This window comes from Ruditapes philippinarum, unplaced genomic scaffold, assembly GCF_026571515.1.
Source record: "Ruditapes philippinarum isolate M1 unplaced genomic scaffold, ASM2657151v2 ctg367_1_1_1_1, whole genome shotgun sequence".
In the NCBI taxonomy this organism is placed as follows: domain Eukaryota; kingdom Metazoa; phylum Mollusca; class Bivalvia; order Venerida; family Veneridae; genus Ruditapes; species Ruditapes philippinarum.
In genome coordinates this window covers 109174-130052 of record NW_026862689.1, presented here as the reverse complement: position 1 = coordinate 130052, position 20879 = coordinate 109174, and the positions used below count along the sequence as shown (strand labels likewise).

General features: G+C 32.1%; 1 protein-coding gene across 1 annotated transcript; it reads left to right on the top strand.

Moving 5' to 3' along the window:
• The first annotated feature begins 2859 nt into the window (after positions 1–2859).
• LOC132719910 (dual specificity protein phosphatase 10-like) lies at positions 2860–14143 on the top strand. The gene is made up of 4 exons (XM_060703865.1): positions 2860–3903; positions 6923–7078; positions 7266–7451; positions 10616–14143. Exons 1-4 carry the CDS (start codon positions 3120–3122, stop codon positions 10879–10881), a joined length of 1392 nt encoding a protein of 463 aa, XP_060559848.1. The 5' UTR covers positions 2860–3119; the 3' UTR covers positions 10882–14143.
• The last annotated feature ends 6736 nt before the right edge of the window (positions 14144–20879 follow it).

Here is a 20879-nt window from a genome sequence, read left to right as displayed (position 1 = left end):
TTTGCTCATTGTTGTCAACAATTTCACGATGAAAAAATAACTTTTGTCACGTACAAATAGTTCCACTACCAAAACTATTACTCTTTTATTCAAAATTTGTTGATATTATAATTAAAGTACCGTTCCTTTTCAGGGGCTGTAAAATAACAGCTTATATAGTTCCGAGATTAAAAAAATACGAGGAAAATTGGTAGAAATTGAAGATAAGTATGTGAAAAAGAAATAGCAGCTTCATATATATTCTCTAATCGTTTATAAAACCTTTTAAGATAACTGTTGTTTGCTGTACAATCAAATGAACAGTTGTTTCGTTTATTCCAAGTAAATTTAACACTTTTTTGTTCACTGTTCATTACAACAAAATTTGAAATTCAATTGAAGTATGATTTATTTGTATACATGTTTTAATAAGCAACATCTGTCGCGTGAATCGTTCACATATTGTGCTTCAGCGTTATTTGAACATGTCGTCTGTTCTATTGTTTTATCAACATATAATCATAAATATTGATTTATTACATCTTATGTGTCAATTAATATAGAACAATAATGAGACTTAAAGAAATGGGGCAAAATATTGAACAAAATTGTATTCCTCTAAATTCGGATTCATCAGGTTATTATCGTTAAAATGATTGGGTCATGAGTTGCAAAAATACTAGAATCACAGAATTGCCTTCTCCCGCGTTATCATCAACGGGCTGACAGACGGTCACATGAACAGACGAAAACTTACACAGACACTCAAAAAAGAATGAGTGTCATGTGATAAATGCTGACATAATGATTTGCAAATTTTTCAAACGTAAATTTGATTGAAATGTACGACTTGAAGATGACCTATATCTAAATATCACAGGTGAAAAAAATGAATAATTCATGAAGGGATCGGTTACTTTTTAAAGAGTCAAGGTTATGATGACATTTCAATTGGCCTTTGTTAAGGTCTACATCTTAATTATATAATAAATTAACAACAAATTACATAGACATCATCTATAACGCATACAGAAGGTCCTGTCAGGTTTATTGTCCTAAATTAAAAATGCGAAACATCAATTTGAAATTTAGTTTAAACATTCACCATTCTTGCATGGTCATTTGGAACGTTAATTTTCATTTGAAATCTTTGTTTTTAATTTTGTTTGTTTGCCTCACTAATGAATTTGACTTTTCTGTAGATTTAGATCATGTTAGATGCTTATTGCGTTAAGAAAGTAGTTGTGAATGTGAAATATTTCTATAAAAAAGTTGCAAAACGTAAACAAAGTATAATCACTGTTACTTCACTAATGGCAAAAAAAAACAAACAAAAGATGGTTCAGCCTTATGGGAAACTGTATCAGTCCACCAAAATAAATATAAAAAAAAGTTTTAAAAAAATATTTTGGGGCTAATATGGCTTTAATTTTCAAAGCACTTATTATTTTGAATAAAAATTAATTTAGCCTAATCTTGACTGTTCTTGTTTTCGGTATTCCATTTCTGTGTTGAAGTTAACGTAAAAACAAACTTCTAGGTATAATAAATCTTCAATTACCTTTGCCCTCTAATGATGATCGTGTTTTGACAACTATTTTGATAAGTGAACTGTAAAGAAACGCTAAATGGTCTAACATGCTTCACCTCATTAGTAGACAATTATTCCGTGTAAATGTTGCCATAGTAACCAGTAATTAGCTTCGTGATTTTTGCAGCTTAAAATGAATCTGATTAAATGCCCCCATGTCAGAAAGTCAATGGTATGTCATAAACGGACGCTGGCCAAAGTGGCCATTTTCTCGCATAATTCCGTCATCGTGCATGACTGTAGGTTATTATAAATACTGATATAATTATTTATACATTTTTGGCACGTGATAAGATTGTCAGCAAATCCCCCACTGATAGAACTTTTAACATAATTGGCTACAATTATGTCTCTTTATGGGTAAGATCTTTTAGATCTAGAAATATCTCAACTATTTTACAGACTATAGTACATTAGAAAAAGAAAAAAAGTTTTATAGAATGTATTTAAATAATAACATGCGCTAATACAAGTTAATTAACATAACTTTTTAAATTGTATTTTTAAGGTGTCTTATTTCATCCTCTTGACATAAGTTTTTTTGTTTGTTTAAAAACAAATAAGACAGAGCATCACCATGTTAATAAAGTCTGAAAAATTGATGGTTCAATAAATGAAATGTTCCTTTGATATCGATAGAGTGTAACTTTATACTAAGTACGAGAAAATGCTGGTCGTCTCTTTTACATAACTTGATAGTATCACTATTGGTGTCATCACCTTTGTCTTGTGTGAAGTATGTGACCTAGTTTAGACGGCATAGATTACAACACTGACACAGTTCCTTCTGGTTGCCTGTGTTGGGTCTGAACCGGTTTTTGACAAAAAGAAAACAACCAGTCTTAACTGGACGAGAGCGTCTCTTGTTTACTATATAAAAGCATAGGCATGACGTGTGCTAGATCTACATGTATCACTTACTTATTTTCTCCTGATGACCATTATGAAATTACTGTGTCATAACCATATAATTATATTATATATTAACGAACGTTAGTAAGACTTAAATTCTGCATGTATTATATGTGTCACTTAGTGTACATGAATAGTTAGTTATTGCATAACTATACATTAAATGTCAACGTAAAGTTTAAATATAGATCCTTACGAAGATTATTTAAATAGTATCAAATTCATTGCAAATATTAAATACTGGTTAAATCATCAGCTTAAGACAATATTGGTGCAGATTTCATCAGATAAATCAAATATTATTTTTTTAATGGCGTAAATAAAAAGATTTTTAAATTTTCCTTCATACTTTTAAACCGTACCAACATTTCGTCTGCTGTTGTATACAGGAAGGTTAGCCATTGATTCGCCTGCATCGCGCATGCGCTCTCCTCTCATCGCAATGCATTGTGGAAAAATAGCAATGTAAAGATAGCGAATTAGTCTATTTTTAGTTACAAATGATCTCATCCAAATAGGTCATGTGACGTAGCCGAGTAAACTATCATTCATGTATTTCGACTCATACATGAATTGTTGATAGTGCGGAGTAGTTCAGTTTCTTCACATACCGATATTCAAACAGTTGTCTACATTTATGTCAGCAACAGATTTCATCTGTTCATCAATTGTTAGCCAGCCACCAGTGGCACAACAAACGTTTGTTGAGGCTACAGCTTGCGGTGGCGTGTGTTCGTCTGTCTGTCCGTTCCGTGATAACGTACAGCTTGGAAATAATTTAGTTCAAAATGCACAAAGATTGTACAAATTTTGTGTAGACTTTTTGCGGATTATTTTAAGTTCTAGCCATCCATTAGGATTTCAAATGCCTGAATCTGGGGACGTCGAGGTCTTGAACCCAAACGTTTCCCGAGGCGTGGGGGTGCTGGCCAGAAGGAGGATCGGATTATCATTAGACTTTTCTGACATTTCAACGGACGACTTAGTCACCAAAAGGTGCAAAATAGAATCAATGAATATTCAGATAAATAACGGACCCTATCCTCACAATGGTGGGTCAGGGATTGGACATAGGACCATTCTTCCGGCGGACTTAGCATGTCGGATTAACAGAGCAAAAACGGTTCTTGTTTTAGATTGTCGACCGTTCTTTGCTTATAACGCGAATCATATTCAGGGAGCTGTGAATATTAACTGTTCCGACAGATTTAATCGTCGGCGGCTACTTCAGGGAAAGTGCTCATTAGTAGATCTTGTTACCTCTAAAGAAGGAAAGGACCTTTTCAAGAAAAGATCTAATAAAGAAGTCGTCGTATATGACGACCGGACCAAAGACATTAAAGACGTGGCGACCGATGCCTCAATGTATATAGTTCTTTCAGTGCTCCGTCGGGAAGGAAAACAAGCTTCAATTTTAAAAGGTAAATATACAATATTTTAACTTATTTTTAACTAACAGTCTTAAAATCTGTATTTTGGTGTGTTCAACTAAATGGTTTGCACATTCTTTTATAGTTTAAAGATTAAATACCAATCTTTAATTATTTACCAAACTTTTTCAAAATATTCTATACGAAGTGTTTGATACAGCCCTTCGGCAAATATTTTCATTTCTTTAAATTCATTTATGTTTAGCATTTCTTTTCTTGTCTCATGTCAAGATGTGTCACAAAATCTCACACACAATCATAATAGTACATGTACACCATGAGTCATTGTGAAGAATGCCTCGAGGATAAATATCTTGTATTTGTAACGTTACTTATCGATTACTTAGTGTTTGATCGATATCTGATGATAGGTGAAATAAGTAAATAATGGACTTGTACAGAAAAGAGAATTAAAACGTGTAAAGATGCTATTTAAGAGCTCTCGGCACGACACTGATGATTTATCACCAAGAAATCTTGTTGTGACGTAAATCCCTCCATAGATAACATATGACACGGCGTTATTTTATATCTTTATAAACATTGTCATCAGATAATATGAAACAAAAGGTTCTAACTTTCACCTTTATCTAATCTTTAATAATTATACCATATATAATATCTGACGTCACTTAAATTGTATGTTGGCTCTTTTTTTTTAATGTTGTGGTTAGATTTATTTCGAAATGAAATTACGCATGCGGAGAAATTTTACTTCAGATAAGTGCATAATGGTATCCGATGTTGCCTTCATGAATAATGTAGTGTGACATTCACATAATGATGTTTGTGGTTAAGCTATGATTTTAAGATATTTCATTAATTCCAACAGAATGTAGCGTCTATTGAACGATATGGTTCCGTGCCGTTCCGGTATTCTAACCGTATTTTGTTCAACACTGAAAAAGATTAAATCGTGTAATATCAGCTTTTCTGACCATTTTTTTGTATAATTATTCATTAATAGAGTTTTTATGATAACAGCGGGTGTTTGAAGGAAGGTTGTTTATGTTTTCACTTTTTTTCTATAAAAGGACGTCATATCTATACCTGGGATCGAAACAAAGTTGAACTACTAAATATATTATTGATCAGTCAATTTGTTTACCATTAAATTAGATTTGACTTTCATTTATATTAAAATGACCCCTTGGATTTCTATATTTGTCTGCACAGGTAAATGGTCAACAAACTAATCTTTAATCATTAGGTAATTGCCTGTGTAATAGAAACTGACCAGGCGGTGTTAATCTTGTGTACATAATTCATGGCACAAACATTTAGCCCACAAAAACCGCAAAAACAGCGTATACCACCTGATAGAGCTATTATCATGTCAAACTTCGTTTATTATCACACAGAACCTAAATTATCAGCGCAAAACCGCTTTATCTATCACATAAGTCAATTCTGACATACAGTAGTCTTTAAGAAACATATCTATGTATTATCAGATAGCGAGGAGAATACAGAAACTATGTGTATCACTGAAAACACCAGAAAATGGTGCTACAGATATATCTGCATGTACCCATGGGCTACTGTTGGCTTGATTAACAGATAAGCCACATTTTGTGCATAACTTGCCAATGAGGTCATGAAAAGGTGCCTAATTGATCCTAATTAGAGTAGAATTGTATCAGAATATGGTAAAAGAGGACGAAACGTCGAAAGAACCAAACACGCGCTATTGGACTTGCGATTTTCTGTGTCTGTTATTGCATTTCTGTAGAGATGTTTGAATTTGGCTGACTCATCTTCTGAAGTCACGATTTTGTTAGAATAAAATGCCAGAGTTAATTGGATTACTCGTAGCATTGGCATCCCCGGGTTAATAAGATGTAACGTAATGTTTAATTGCCATTTATTTCTGCGTATCTGCGTCTACTATTTTCACTGTTAATGACATACTTTGTTTTGTTTAAATGAGTATTAAAGATATCGACAATAGGCGTTTTCCCAGATCATTTGCAAAAAAATGCTCTCTGGTACGATTGTAAGCGCATGCGATCAGAAAAATCTCAAAAAACAAATCCCTGCGCCGTAGTAAGTGTTTTACTATTTTTGTAGGATAAATGACTCACCTTGATCGCATCTATTGCTCTTAATCTCATATTGCTGAAATATCAGCGATTTTTTTGCTCCACCAGAAGAAATCGGGTATTTTTAGAAACATGTACACTGCCAGTGGTTCTAAGATATATTTCGTTGAAAGAGAAGTTTTGATTAAGATTTGGCAGACATAGTATAAAATACTCCCCTGATACGCGTTTGATTAATTACAAGTTATTTTAGACTTTAAATTCTTATAGTCAGGCGGGCATAAGACATTAATTGAAATAAAGATGCGCCTGATTGTTTGACATTAAATAGTTCAGGATGTACTTGAATAGACTTCTTGTTTTAATTGCGAATTATGACCCGCTGTTTGAAAAGAAAAATTCTCTTCCTTTGTTTAGTTTTCATTTCTTTCCACTGGGTGACTAATCATTTAGAATTGGGGTTCGTTTAGTGACTCATGTTTCAGATTCCCTCTTTGTATAGGGACCATGAGTTTAATGACGTCACTGAACCATTTCGAAGATGAATCTGTCGGCTGCGACGGTTGCACCATTTGCACTGCGCGCGCGTTCTAAAATTAGATTTATCATAGAGATCAGCTGTTCTGGAGATGTAGCACACTTGTAAAGCCACAAAAATGTTGTAACACAGATAAACAGACTCTCTTGACGTAGATTTGTATACGTTAGGAATCAAAACCCAGGTAATAGCTCCTGATTAATGAATGGAAAATACCTTCTTCGTGGGAAGCAGATATGATCAGAACGTCGTAGATGCAGCAGAAGACCGAAAGTGGCGAGCCGCCAATCTTATACATGCGACTCTTACGTCAATAAACTATACAAATTTGTCATCATTTTGGTTTATAATAAAATTACCCCCACCTCCCCTCCTTCCATCTTCCACACAAACAAAGAATTCTTTATGAAAATGCTTTTCTTATTTACAGGAGGCTTGGATGACTTTCAGTCTGACTACGAAGACTTATGTAAGAGTTCTCTGAAGGCCCACGAACATAAGCCATTGTATAGCCCCACGACACCTATTATAGAGCCCGCCATTGAAACTGCGACCGCGTCACAGATTGTGCCTTTTCTTTACTTAGGTAAATAACCTTAATTAATTAATCTTTTTTTTGTATTTGTTAACGATTGGTCTTGCTGATATTGTTTTTCAAAAAATAAATAGAGAGAAAAAAAAACACCTAAAAAACAATGCATTTTAACGAAAGAACAACTACATTTTGCATTTTTGTACGTTAATCAACTCATACTTTTTTTCTTACGTTATAGGTAATGAGCGAGACGCGGCCAACTTACAGCGTTTAAACGATTTAGGAATCACCTACGTTCTTAACGTCACATCACACATACCTCTTCATTTTGAAAATCATGGAATAAAATATAAGAGAATTCCAGCCTCGGACAGTGGTCAACAAAATCTCAGACAGTATTTTGAAGAAGCCGGTTTATTCATAGGTAAGCAATGATAATTTAAAACAGGAAATATATCGGGTTAAATGTTAAAGTTTACTCATGATACCGACATTTCGATTTTTTTTGGACAGGTTTTCTTCATTTAAAGCATCTGTTGTCACAACTTCTTTGTCTTGCGGCGGGAAAACGATGTACGTCGTGCGACTAATGTTTCCGTGATAATCACACCTGTCGCATCAGCATTGGATAAAAAGACCAATTAGTTTCGCTCGATTATTAGGATAGTATGACTAACGTTTATGTCAATATTTGTTATATAACAACCGTTAACCGGTGTTTAATACTGGTTCCGCAGAGCATTATTTGTCGTCTGCAGCCGTATCATTTACTGTTGTTTCTTTGTTAAATATTTCCTTCAGATAAAAAAAAACTTTATGAAAATTAATAATTATATGATACGACTTGATATGGTTGACGTTTTGATGACTCATTCACGGTATCTATGGTATTGAGTGGAGGTTTCAATTCTAATTATTGACTGGATCTTTTGTTACGCAATATTGCCCATGCCACATTTCGTTAACCATATCTCGTAATTTGTTCAAAAGCGGCTTCATCATGACTAATTAGGTTTGGTTAAATAACACTCAATGAATTACCGAGCGCGTCAATTAATTCAATTCAAAAAGAGATAGCTGAAAGAGCGGAAATTCGAATTTCACGAAAAGTGGGTCTTTAGCATGTACCTAAGAGTTTTACTTGCGAACAAAACGGCTGCTGACATGAAGAACCCTTGGTAAAAATAACATGTGTACAGTAGTCAATCTAGAGAGAGAACAGGAAATTAAAACACGAAAAAGATTACCGGGTTAACAATCCGTTTATAAATATCCGCTATGAGTTTTTTCCTGAATACTTTTTTGTATCGACTTCAAGAATTATTATTAATTTTTAATGAAGTAACACACGCTGTGTGAATAAAATGATGAATAAATAATGTCTCATGAAGCACTTAATGATGTGAGGTCTACTTTAAAATTATCATGAAATACTTTTGAAATACTAAGATTGAAAACTACATGTTACAGAGGAAGTAAATAGAAATCTAAGATTTACTTAATTTAATTGAATGTCGTAATAGAAGCAAAGAAAAAAATTATCTGAGAATAGTTTGCTGAACCGTATTTATTTCTTTTATTTTTTGATTTTCTTTGTAAATTTAAAGAGCTGTTCAGAGTCATTGACTTGACTTGACTTATGTATACATGAAGAGAAAAAGAAATGACTCATTATCAATAGACAGTGAATGTGACCATTAAAATATCTCTCTATATCTACATGAAACTTGATAATCATTTATCTATATACATGATAATTTAATTTGAGAATTTTTGTCTGAATAATAGGCCAACCATGTGGACATTAAATCGACTAATTTTAACTCTTACAATAGAGTCTGAGTCACCGCAATTTTGTATAAAACAAACTTTCGATTTTTATTAAACATTTCTCTATTTTAAGTACAGGTTTATTTGTTGTGTCGTCCAGTGAAGTACAAACACTTAAAGAAACCACACGGAGCTCTTACAATAATCATTTCAAATTTTCTTGGATCCGATCCATTGTCAACAAATTTCGCCGATAAATCATTTAGAACATGTTGAACATACAACTTATAGAGAAAGCGTTTTTAGTTGGTTTACCGAGTCTTCGGAAGCTTTTAGTGAAGTGTTGATTGATATTTTATACTTTAAGATCAGCTTCCTGTATTTTGAACGATTTTTATGACTTTTTTTCTCGAAAACGTTTTTTTCCGCTGTCACTTGGGATCAGTTCCGGTTCCCACGAGCTATACTCAAAAACGTCTTTCACTGCAATCGGATACTATTGTTTATGCTTCAGTCATTTCTTTTGTTTCTATTGTTGTTTTTTGGTCATCTTTGATGACTGTTCAATACGTGAAATAAATCTCTAAGCGCCACCATTTCCCGCCGTTTGTATTGTGGCAGACGACACTTTGTTGACACCTGTTCTGAGTCACCATAATGAGATGCTGCCATTTATTGTTTGAAAATCTGTGAAACGACCTTTTTTATCTAGTAAAATTAAAACATTGTGCGTCACACAAACGTATCTGCCGTTTCATTTGCTACTTTCCTTTGTGATTTACCTTTGAAATAATGAATTTTGAAGGAAACAGATGTTTACCTGAAATCGTTAGTGAAAAAAAATCAAACTCTTTTTTCCACCAAACCAGACTTGTGTTGCTAGAATAGTCAGTCAGTCATTCTTGTGACTTTTCATTTTGTATCCATTCGATAGATGAGTCATGGGAAATACTGCAAATAGAGAATTAGAACAGTTATTAATCGAATATTGAACGGCCCAGTGTATTTGATCGTCTGATATTGTGATTTTAGTTCATTTTAACAGAGACATTATCTATGTCTCTGATTTTAACGACTATGTGTCGCGGACATTAAGTTTTAAATAAGCTATGCCTTTTTTATAAGAATATTTCATTAAACAAAAATAACAGAAAAAAAGATCAGGCAATAATAAAACCCCTGTGAGCGACAATAAGCCAATATCTGAAAATATGATATAGATATGTTGCCAGGATATAACGCTGATGGCGGCATATGGTCGACTGACTCATACCTTTTATATCATTAATATACATCAACAACCATATTAGACAAACCATATTGTATACTTGTTTTTTTATTCTGCATATGTACATGTATTGTATACATGTATTAGAGAAAATCAAAAAGTCCAATATTGTAGAATAAATAATTCATCAAGTTTTAACATTAAAGTGACTGTGACCTTTGATTTTTTACTGTTATTTTAGGGTAAATTTCATAATATGACAAGTAACTAAGTTACTGTATGTCGAGGATATATATGTAAATTATTCCCGTACAGTAAATGTCGTGGGACATTTTATTGCGCATTAAGACAATAAATATGTCACGTGACAATATCTTATCATTACTGTATGTTTTGCAAAAATGATAACAGAAAGTAAGTTTAGTATACTCAAAGGTTATGTGCCGTTGATTGTATAATGCGTTATATATGTTTTGAAAGATATTTTATAAATACATGTACAATGTAGTTGCTTGTGTACAGAAATGTATATTGTTCAATTAGTTTAACTTAATTCGGTTTTTAACATTTTTGTTTATATTTACTTACAGACGAAGCACGAGAGGCAGGTGCTAAAGTACTAGTCCATTGCCAAGCTGGGGTGTCAAGGTCGGCTACAATCACGATAGCATTCCTCCTCCGCCACTCTCGTATGTCAATGACAGATGCTTACAGATTTGTGAAATCCAAGCGCCAAATTATCTCCCCTAATTTCAACTTTATGGGTCAACTTTTAGACTTTGAACAGGCTTTAAATCAGGGACTAATTTCAAGAACGTTAACTCCGTGCATTGAAGAAATCGAAACGTTCGTGTGACCCGGATGTTTCAAATTACTCGTTATACGGATGCTCAAATTATATTCGGTTCTTTTCTGCATTTTAAAAAAAAAAACTGAAAAATATGTTCAGAGTTGTCGAACTTTATCAGGGAAACGAACAACGTTGCATGCAGTTATTCATTTAAAGTTATTTCAGCGGATTTCAGAAAATGATTAGTGACAAGAAATAATGATGAAGTGACGGTCCTGCGGAGTATTTGGAAATTATTTCATTCCCGAAATACAAAGAGAGGGGAATTAGAGAAATGAGATTAAACAAAGCAGAGAGTCTAAAATGACAGACAAGAGGATGCAAAGGAATCGCTGAGTCAGCGTTAATTTTCCCCGTACATGGTTTTATAACTTTGCGCGGGAAAATAGAAAATAATTATTTGAAATCCAACTGACTTTGATAATTATACTCTCGACTGGAGAAAAAAGAACATTCCTAGCAGTGACTCATTAATAATGGAAATCAGATGTGAGAGAAAAAAGTCGGGTTGAGAAGAAAATTACATGTCTTTCACTAATTTGTTTCCTGGCCTGTGCAATCAATTTTTGTTCTTTTTTAATTTTTGAACATGGGGATGTCAGAGATGAGCAATGGGTTGGGTGGAGAAAATTACAGAAAGTGAACATTACAGATGGTACAATTATATAACAGGCATACTTTTCTCATCAATTGAGAATTTGTAATAACAGTGGTGATATATCAGAGATTAATGTTACGGAGGCCACAGTGATTAATTTTTCATGGTATGGTGTACTGTTAAGGCCATCTCTCCAATTCTCCATCCACTCACTTTGTAAATATGCTGGTTGAATCATTCTCTGGGTATACGATTATTAAGACATTGCATATGCATATAATTGATGCAGATGGACCTAGGTCAATGTTTTGATCTATGTCGCTTAATTAACGTTATATGAGTAATATATGAAATATACGAAAGGTGGAATATGTGTGAAAAATGATAACTAGACTCACATCCAAAGAATTTCCGACCAGAAATGGCATTTAATGACATTGAGACTAGACTGATCAACATTAGCTATAGGAGAAAGAAATCCTAATTATGTTTAGATATTTTTATATAAAATTTCATTATTTCATGTTAGAATTTTATTTTGAAATATTTGTATTTGAACAGTATGTTTAAATGTTGTAATATCACACACACACATAAGTATTATCCGGGTAAGAAAAACATGCTGTGACTATAAAAAGAACATGGCTAATTTAGTTAGTCAGAAAGAAATCGTGTAAAAAAGAAGAAAATTGCTCAAAAAAGTTAAACATATAATACAAATCATCAGTTTAAAAAATCACGGAGGCCTTAACCTATTATTATGTGTGAATCACATTTTTGGTATTTTTTGGAAAAAAGGGGACCAATACAAAAACACCTTCGAGCAACGTAAACAATTCATTCAAACATTTTGTGACATCTTCAAAGAAGATATTTTGACAGCTCTCTTTGTCCAAAATCAAATACCGGTTGTCAAGTAACAATTCTGTCAATTTTAACAATTAGTTTAATTACGGTAGTCTTGATTTAGCTGACATTTCTTGATTGATGTGATTTGAAAGAATGTTTAAAGGAGACTTTAAGTTTTATTTTTTAACACAATTTAAACTTAAATATTTTATTCGATTTATATTAACGATAGGCCGAATTATTCTGTCGTTAGATAGCTTTTTAAAAAAATTTATTTCATTTTTTTATTAACTTTATTTAAATTATTTTGCGGGCGGTTTTCTAGATGTATCATAGTTTTATATTATTAAGATAAGTTATTTACTTTGACAACCGTTAATAAGATATGAAAGTTCGAATACACTTGACAGTAGTTTTAATGACATTTTATTTTGAATTTGTAAACTTTATTATTTCTTTCAGAAATCGTAATTAACGAAAATGAGATATTTTTGAAATATAATCTTTTATCTGGGATCATTCATATTGTTCGTTCAAGGGAAGTTTTTCACGTTAAGACGTTCTATTTATAATACAAATCTTAAAGCAAACACTCTGGGGCAGCGTACTCTATTGTTCACCAGTATGTGACTCATGACTGTACTATGTGTTAAATACATTTGACAATCTTAGCCGTGAGCTCTCAAATCTTTAAGTCCTCATGTACGCTGTACTAAAACACTGTACTGCGCAATTAAGTTTATACTTCAAGACGTTTAATACATGTTTACATATTAATTGTTTATTCGTGCGTATTTAATATCCTTTTATTTTATGTTTGTTATTGAACTTATGATATGAGTCAAAACTGTAGACTACTTGAAATGTTTAAAGATTTCATTGTTGTAAGTGATTAACGTAGATTTAAAGTTTTAGTTTTAGTAATCTTTTATCATAATCTTTCCCTGACAAAATCTTAACTACTTTTTAAGTTGGATTGATTCTTTTTATTTATTTTATTATGTTCAGACCTCCATTATTATCATATTGGCTAACAGTAATATTTGTACCCAGGATAAAAAAGACGGGCGTATTTTAATGTCGCCACCGTGTATTTATTTAACCAATCATGATGTTTACTTACTTTATGATAACATTGATTTATGATTCAGAAATGTACACTCATTTCGTAACATAGCTAAAATCAATCATCATACACACAAAAATTATGACTAGGTTTTCTAATTACTTTTTGTTTATTTTATTGACCACAACATACAGAAGAAACAAACAAATACACCCGGATCTCTCACCTATAAAACACATGTAACTACCTCTGCTTCATTAAAATTTGTTTTAATAATAAGTTTGATTAAACAAATTTTCTTTATTTTTTTTTATTTTTTTTGTGTGTAAATTAATTGTTAAACTATCAGAATTTTATGAGTGTAATTAATATTTTAATATGATTATGATTTAAAAAGATATTTTTTCACAATATAGATGTAAACATGTACATTTGCTATAGTTTGAGAAGGCAAGACAATTGCCAAAATTTTAATTTGATATGTGAAACCATTGCACTTATTACAGGTTTTACTTCGGACATTTTTTAAACAAAAATAGTATAATTATGGTTATATATATTATCATTTTAATTCATACTGGTTATATATTGTCAATTGGATTTCTGTGTTTTTAATTTATGAATTAAGTGCTCTTCATTATGTATTCATAATCTATATGGAGTCTTGTGACAAATTAGTCATTGGAGTATGTCATGTAGAAAAATTATTGAAAAACAAAAAAAATAAAAACGAGAAATTAAAAAAATATAAAAATGATATTCTAGTTTGTTGTGTATTACATTTTATTTCAATGAAAGTTATGTAAATGTAATGTCAGAAAAGCAAACAGGTGTTACCGAGAGTCATTTACAGTGGCTTACAGCTTTAGAGATACCTAAAAACAAGTTTTAAGACCCAACACCCCGTTGTTGAGTTATATCAAACGTTACACATAATAACTATTCCTAGTGAATACGAATTGTATACATCTTTAAAAAAAACCTACAGTTTTCACTTGTGAGTGAAGGTCGTTTGCCTAGAAACTAGCATAAACTACATAACGTATGATAAACCTTTGTATAACGGCCACGTCCAATACATGTTTTATGCCATTACAGGACCTTTATTTTCCGGCTAGTGTTGTACGTCTTTGAGGTCAATCAAAAACAAATTATGTTTTTCTAACCTACTTCAGTGTAAGCTGCTTTTATTTCCGATCAGATATTTGAGTTACTAAACCATGCTGTCATTCTACGATGGTGGTTCCATTACATCAAATTTGATTGACGTACAAATCGTTATATAGTTCCCTTTACGATAATAACAACAACACTATCTTAGGGTATCTGACGTTAATTCAGGCAATAGTTCAAATTTTGTATCAATATTTAACCGAGTTTTCGTGTTTGGCTGTTTTAAGTACATGTGTACATGTAGAATCGACAGCGACTTTTTCATTATGTGAGGAGAATTTGGTCTGCAATATTTCGAAATTGTGCATTTTATAATTATATAAGCAACGAATAAAAATATTAGTTAATTTTTCATTAAAGACATGTCACCCACCTTTTAGACAGATCATTTCATAGCGAGTGACAATTACATTTACTTCTACAACAGTAGAGAAACCGCAACATTTTCACTTGGTCTAAACGGACAAAAATGTCATTTTCGACACAGTCGACGACCATGTGTCGGAAACGACCATTACGTTTATTTTGTGCAAGTTTAATTTTATCAAAGAGGCTTTAGAGAATTCGCATAATGAATGACAACGCATTTTATTTGATAATTATGCAATTTGCATGACAGAATATACGCGAAGAAACCAGATTGTATCAATGTTTGTTTTTATCTGGATCAGAAAACCTTTCAAGGCCGCCAAAATCATCAAAACAATAAAGTTGAAAACTTCCGTGTCAAAGTTTTGACAACCTCGTGTGCTACTTCACTAACACCTTGCATGAGTCATCATCATTCAGTTGTGTACGGCTCACTGCACCAAAACCATATGGTGTGAAATAGTTAAAATATAAAAATTTTAAAATCAAGTTTCATCATCACCATCATAGTCTGAATCACGGTTTCCATGACGATTTTTTTTTCAAAAACCAATTATTTATGAATGAAACTATGATATTTTACTTTTTTCCAACGAGTGAAAAATTAGTGAGTCACAGGCGCTCGTAAAATTAACCAGCCGTGCAAAATGCACGCAATAGAGTGAAACGAATGGAAAAAAGCGGTGAACGAGTTTTTAAATATCCGAATATTGACAAGTCATTCGGTGAAGTATGAATTATTTCCTCACACAGCTTGTGTAAGATTCACATTTTAATGAGTAAACATTACAAAATATTTTTTTGTGGCCAGGGTGATTTACTCACAACACATGATGCATGAGCAGAAATTCATACGCCCATTTTGATTGTGTTTTATGAAGATGACTACTACGTATAAAATCGCTCGAATAAGAAACAGTCTGGCCTTCCACTGACTAATGTCTGCGTTCGTGATGAAAAGATATTTAGAATTGCATTGAATACAGTTTTTTATATCAAAAATTGACATTCATAACATCTTGAATGTTAAATAGGCACTTACAATGAATAATATAACATAAGCTGTAACATCGTGAAAAGTATACAGCACTGTGCCTATAAGTGTGTGAATTTGTTTTATTACTTGTTAAAATAATCTTCCTTTTTAAAAATTATAAGATTTTACTTAAGAATCAATTTTTTTTCACTTCAAACCGACGCCTATATACTTGTTACATATGATTCATTTTTCATATTTTTTTGTGTTGTTGTTTGATGAAATAACGCGAGCGCATGTTTTTATTTAATTGAGAAATCGGTTAACAAAAACGCTCTTGCATCGTTCATTTTTTTTTGCCTGAGAAAATAATAATGTATCTTGTATGTGTGATAACTTCCTGGCAAGCTGGCTCATGTTTAATATGCACAATGTCCATATGTTATATATGTAAACACTTAATCTACAGGTCAATGTTCTGGCAACCATTAATCCCTATCATATGTTTTATATCATCCAAAAATTAATCATACATGAAGTTATTTCTTTTTCATTCATGCTAATACTCGTATATTTATAGAATCTGTTCGTACTTCTGATGCGAACTGTTTTGTCTGTTTTCTTGTAAACAGTAGACTTTCCGTTTCTCATAGTTACAAAATACATATCCGAATATACCAATAAACTGTCCATTTATTATCAAGAGTTATTTCATTAACTATTCATTTTATCATAATTATCATTATATATTCTCGCAAAGGGCTCTTTTGAGGAATGGACTTTGGTCACTTTTTTCTTATTTAATACCCATAGTGTGGCTCTCCAGTTTCTGGTAAAATATAACTGCTTAGGAGCCATCCGTGCATGGACGGACACCAGACGTAGAGTAGCTAGCTGAATATCTTTCTCATACAAGATAATCCAGAGTATTTACTCCCGCTGATAAGGGGCAAGTGATTTGAAGTCATCAGTCTCCATCGGGCACCAAAACCAGCGAAATAGCTTTCTTAGACTATACTATCCAGAGTATTTGACTCCCACCGATAAGGGGCACGTGATTTTAAAGTCATTGGTCTGAACCACGTGACCCAAGAGGTCCCTACTCTTGTCCAAACTATAATTAATAATTTCTCACTAAAAGTATTTTTCTTATACTCTAACCAACTTTTGTTCTTACATTATAATTATAAGATTTTAAGCAGCATCAGTTTGCATCTGTTAACCTTTACAAGAAATCCCTTATTTCAAACCAACTTTAAAACCGATCCACACAACAATGCGGTAATATACCAGTCCCTTTATGTACCAAATTAATATATTTCATATTGCGGCGACGTTAATACCCGTCCCTTTGCTGTAGTTAAAAGAGTTTTGTACGGAATTGCGGCCAGATATCGCAAAATTTGTAAATTTTGTAACATGCACTCAATGACCTGAGCATTTATGAAATCATTCATTAATATTAGAATTGATCTCAGTACATATTGTGTCTGGTATTGGGATTTTATTTGTAATTTACCGAATATAATAGTCTACGTCATAAAACAAGTTAGACAAAGATGTTGTAATACATAAAATTTATTAATCTACCGCTTGAAAGTAATGATACAACATGCATATAACTTATATTGTTTATAATCGTACTTAACGACTTTAAAGCCATTTCTTCCTCTGTGTAAGTCAAGGTCGAAAGGTCATTACTATTTGAAAATATTTACGCTTTATTGCGAATATTTTTTATTATGACCCGTTTTGTTCACAGTTTGTTAGTCGCACGACGGAAATTCCCACGATAAAAACGGCGAAATCAAAAGACTGACCGACACGGTCTGAAGTGACCGAGGCAATTTTCAATAAATGGCTTAGTCATACCAATAAAGTCAAGCTTAAAACTTTAAAGCGTAAAACGCAAATGTAATGATAGTGTTATTATTGAGGTCATGTTTTACAACCGAAATTTAACTAAATATTTGATGAGTTTAAACTGATGTTTAACCTGACAATAGGAACAAGACTTTATTAGAAACGATGTAATAATTCAAACGGGTAAAGGTAATCCGTTGCCATTCACAACAGTTTTTCTCTGGGAGGGGTCTTTAATACAGGTTTGACCATATAAAAAATTCATAAAATGTCGAAGAATGCTCTGGACTGAGCATTATTTATGTTATGTTTCGACAAAAACAATCTACTGAAGGTAAAAAGTAAGTACGTGTATATACAAATAAATATAAAATACATCTACATATAAATCACCAATGATCGATGGGATATTAGTAAAGTCAATGCTGCTTCTACCAATATAAGTTGTTGAAATGAAAAAAGCCAAATATAAAAAAATACCCATTATCTATGCGTAAACATATTTCAGACACTGGAATAAACAGGTCATAAAACAAAACAAAATCTTCACTGACGGAAATCATTTGTATCTTTAACGAAGTAGCATTGTTTAATTTCAGTCCAATTATTTAATTCCACTCTCCGTGTGGCGCCGCGATTTCTGTAGCTCTGCATTGTTTTTCAACACAATTATGACTAATGCATGTGAGGACGCTTTAGTCTAAACATCTCTTAAACAATCTTACATTAATCATCATCAGTATTTTAACTTCCACAAGGAACATTTTTCTTTCAATAAATGAGCCACAAGAATAAAATATAAATGAGAAGGAGGTGACAAGTGTTGTTTTTTTATCTGTTATTGAATTATGATACGACTGGTTTGTACTGAAAACAGAACGGGAAAACACTTGATATTTTTATTTCTTTTTGTTGAAAACATTTTAAATACGAAATTTAACACACGTTTTTATATATGTTCTGCTAGCTTTTAAATAAGACATAATACCATGTAAAAACAGAAACACACTTTCCGTTTTTTCCTTTCAAATATTGTAATCATCCTATTAACTTGTTAAAATCTATTTATTAAGATGTTTTTGTATGTAATGGAATGGTTTCTAAATATATCTGTCAGATTGTTTTATTTTCTGACAGCGAGTGTTTCATTTTCTTACCACAGTAGCCATTAGAATAAAAAAGAGTGGGATACAATTAAAGTATACTCTATGATAGCATACTGTCGCTTTATTAAATTACTAACCTCCGGCAGGAAATCATTTTAGCAAAACTCTTTAGATCTATATAGATCTAGTTTTAATGTCGCCTTATTGTTTCACAAACAAAACATTACATTAAACCCATGTGTCAAAATAACGCACATTTCCTGCATGTACATCCAGCATGTTTCTTTTTATGAACTCATTGTTTTGCTTATCTGCTGCATCAACAATATTTTAACTGCCAAATTTTTGCAGCAGCCGACACTTTCCAACGCTTCCTTCATTTCACGAGATCTATTTGATGACGTCACAAAGCATCATCGTTTCTATCATAGAACAATTAATTACCAAGGTGTAAAAGTATGCGTAGAAAGGTTACATAGGTAAATGATTACAAAGTGTACCGCATCAAAGACTACTAAAAGTAATTATTATAATGAAAAAAGCGTATTTATTTTAAAATAATGTGTATATAATGTCTTTGATGGGACCGAATTGTACTTAGACACACGCCTCTATAATACTGAATCTAATCTAATGCCTTGGAAGAAGATCTTGATAAAAGCAAAGGTTAAATATGCTTTGATTGACCTGAAAATAACAATGATTTTAGCCAAATAACACTGGTACAAATACTTTTAAAGTATTTCAAGTGTTGTCCATGCTGACAAAAGTTAATACTTTAAATAGCTTGCACGTGCAATGCATTAAAATCAATTCAACATTTTACGTGTTGACAACATTTGATTTTATCTGATAACTTTCGTTGGGTTTATTTTTGTGTGTTACTATTACTAATATATGTTAAATAAGCGACATTTTTTTCCTAGTGTAAGATGTATATTTAAATGATCATAAGATATCATGATTATGACTGTAACAGTTAATCATAAATACGTCGTAAACCATTCATTTTAAATATTGAAATTAACTATATTAGTAATCTGTATATCCTGTTTGTAAACGTTAGTATTGTTGATTCTTTTTTTCTAAACGTTAGGGCATGATATATATGTTGAACCTGATTAAATATATACAATTATGATGACACCAATACTAGTCTTGTTTTACAAGTTTATGACGTAGATTTAATTGATTTAGGTGTTTCCGATATATTGAATTGCTGGCGTGGTACAACCTATCGATCTATTGCTTTGAAAAGTTGTATTCCTGCATTGACGTATATATATATTGAATATAAATAGCTTTACCCTTACAATTTTTCCTTTATCAACATTTCAAATAGTCAGTGTTTTTTTCCAGCACATTTTTCCATTTTAATTATATTACGTGTGCAACCTACCTACGCAGAAAACCAAACCGATTTTTTTCTTAATTATTGATTGGCTCAAAAAGTCATAATTTACGACAACAAACTATTTGAATGTTGTCTTGCACTTTTAGAATATATGTATAGAAAGATTATTTAGTTCAAGTCCATGTAATCGAAAAGATATTTTCATTTTTTGACCCGCCTTGAAAGGATAGTTAACTAGGCACTTTCATCCGTCTGGTAATGCGTCCGGCGTCGGTGGAAAAATCACGATCAAAACAAAACGTCATACTCAAAAAAAGAAATACCTGCTATTTCCATTCTTGGGTGTTTATTTATTGTTATAAAAGTTTTCTACGTACAATTATATTTGTTTTATACCTTTGCAATTACAGGTATAACAGCAAAAACACAGGAGCCTGTGCGTTATTGTAACAAAATGGGTTTTATGATTACGTAAAGGATGCCAAAAAGTAGTTTCTCCCCCGCACAGACACGGATTAATCATTATACCATACCTACTTTTAACTTTAGAAGTCATAAAATACTGAGCGTGAATATCGTGCCACCTTGAACATTAAATAAAATGCACGATTATTTCTAAGTCAGACGTATGTCCTACTTTTTGATGAAAG

Bases quoted from the DNA above. Each gene is read 5' to 3' on its own strand.
- LOC132719910 (XM_060703865.1), top strand. From the start codon at position 3,120: ATGTCAGCAACAGATTTCATCTGTTCATCAATTGTTAGCCAGCCACCA. The intron at 3,904-6,922 runs GTAAATATACAA...TCTTATTTACAG, and splicing joins ACAAGCTTCAATTTTAAAAG to GAGGCTTGGATGACTTTCAG. The intron at 7,452-10,615 runs GTAAGCAATGAT...ATTTACTTACAG, and splicing joins AGAAGCCGGTTTATTCATAG to ACGAAGCACGAGAGGCAGGT.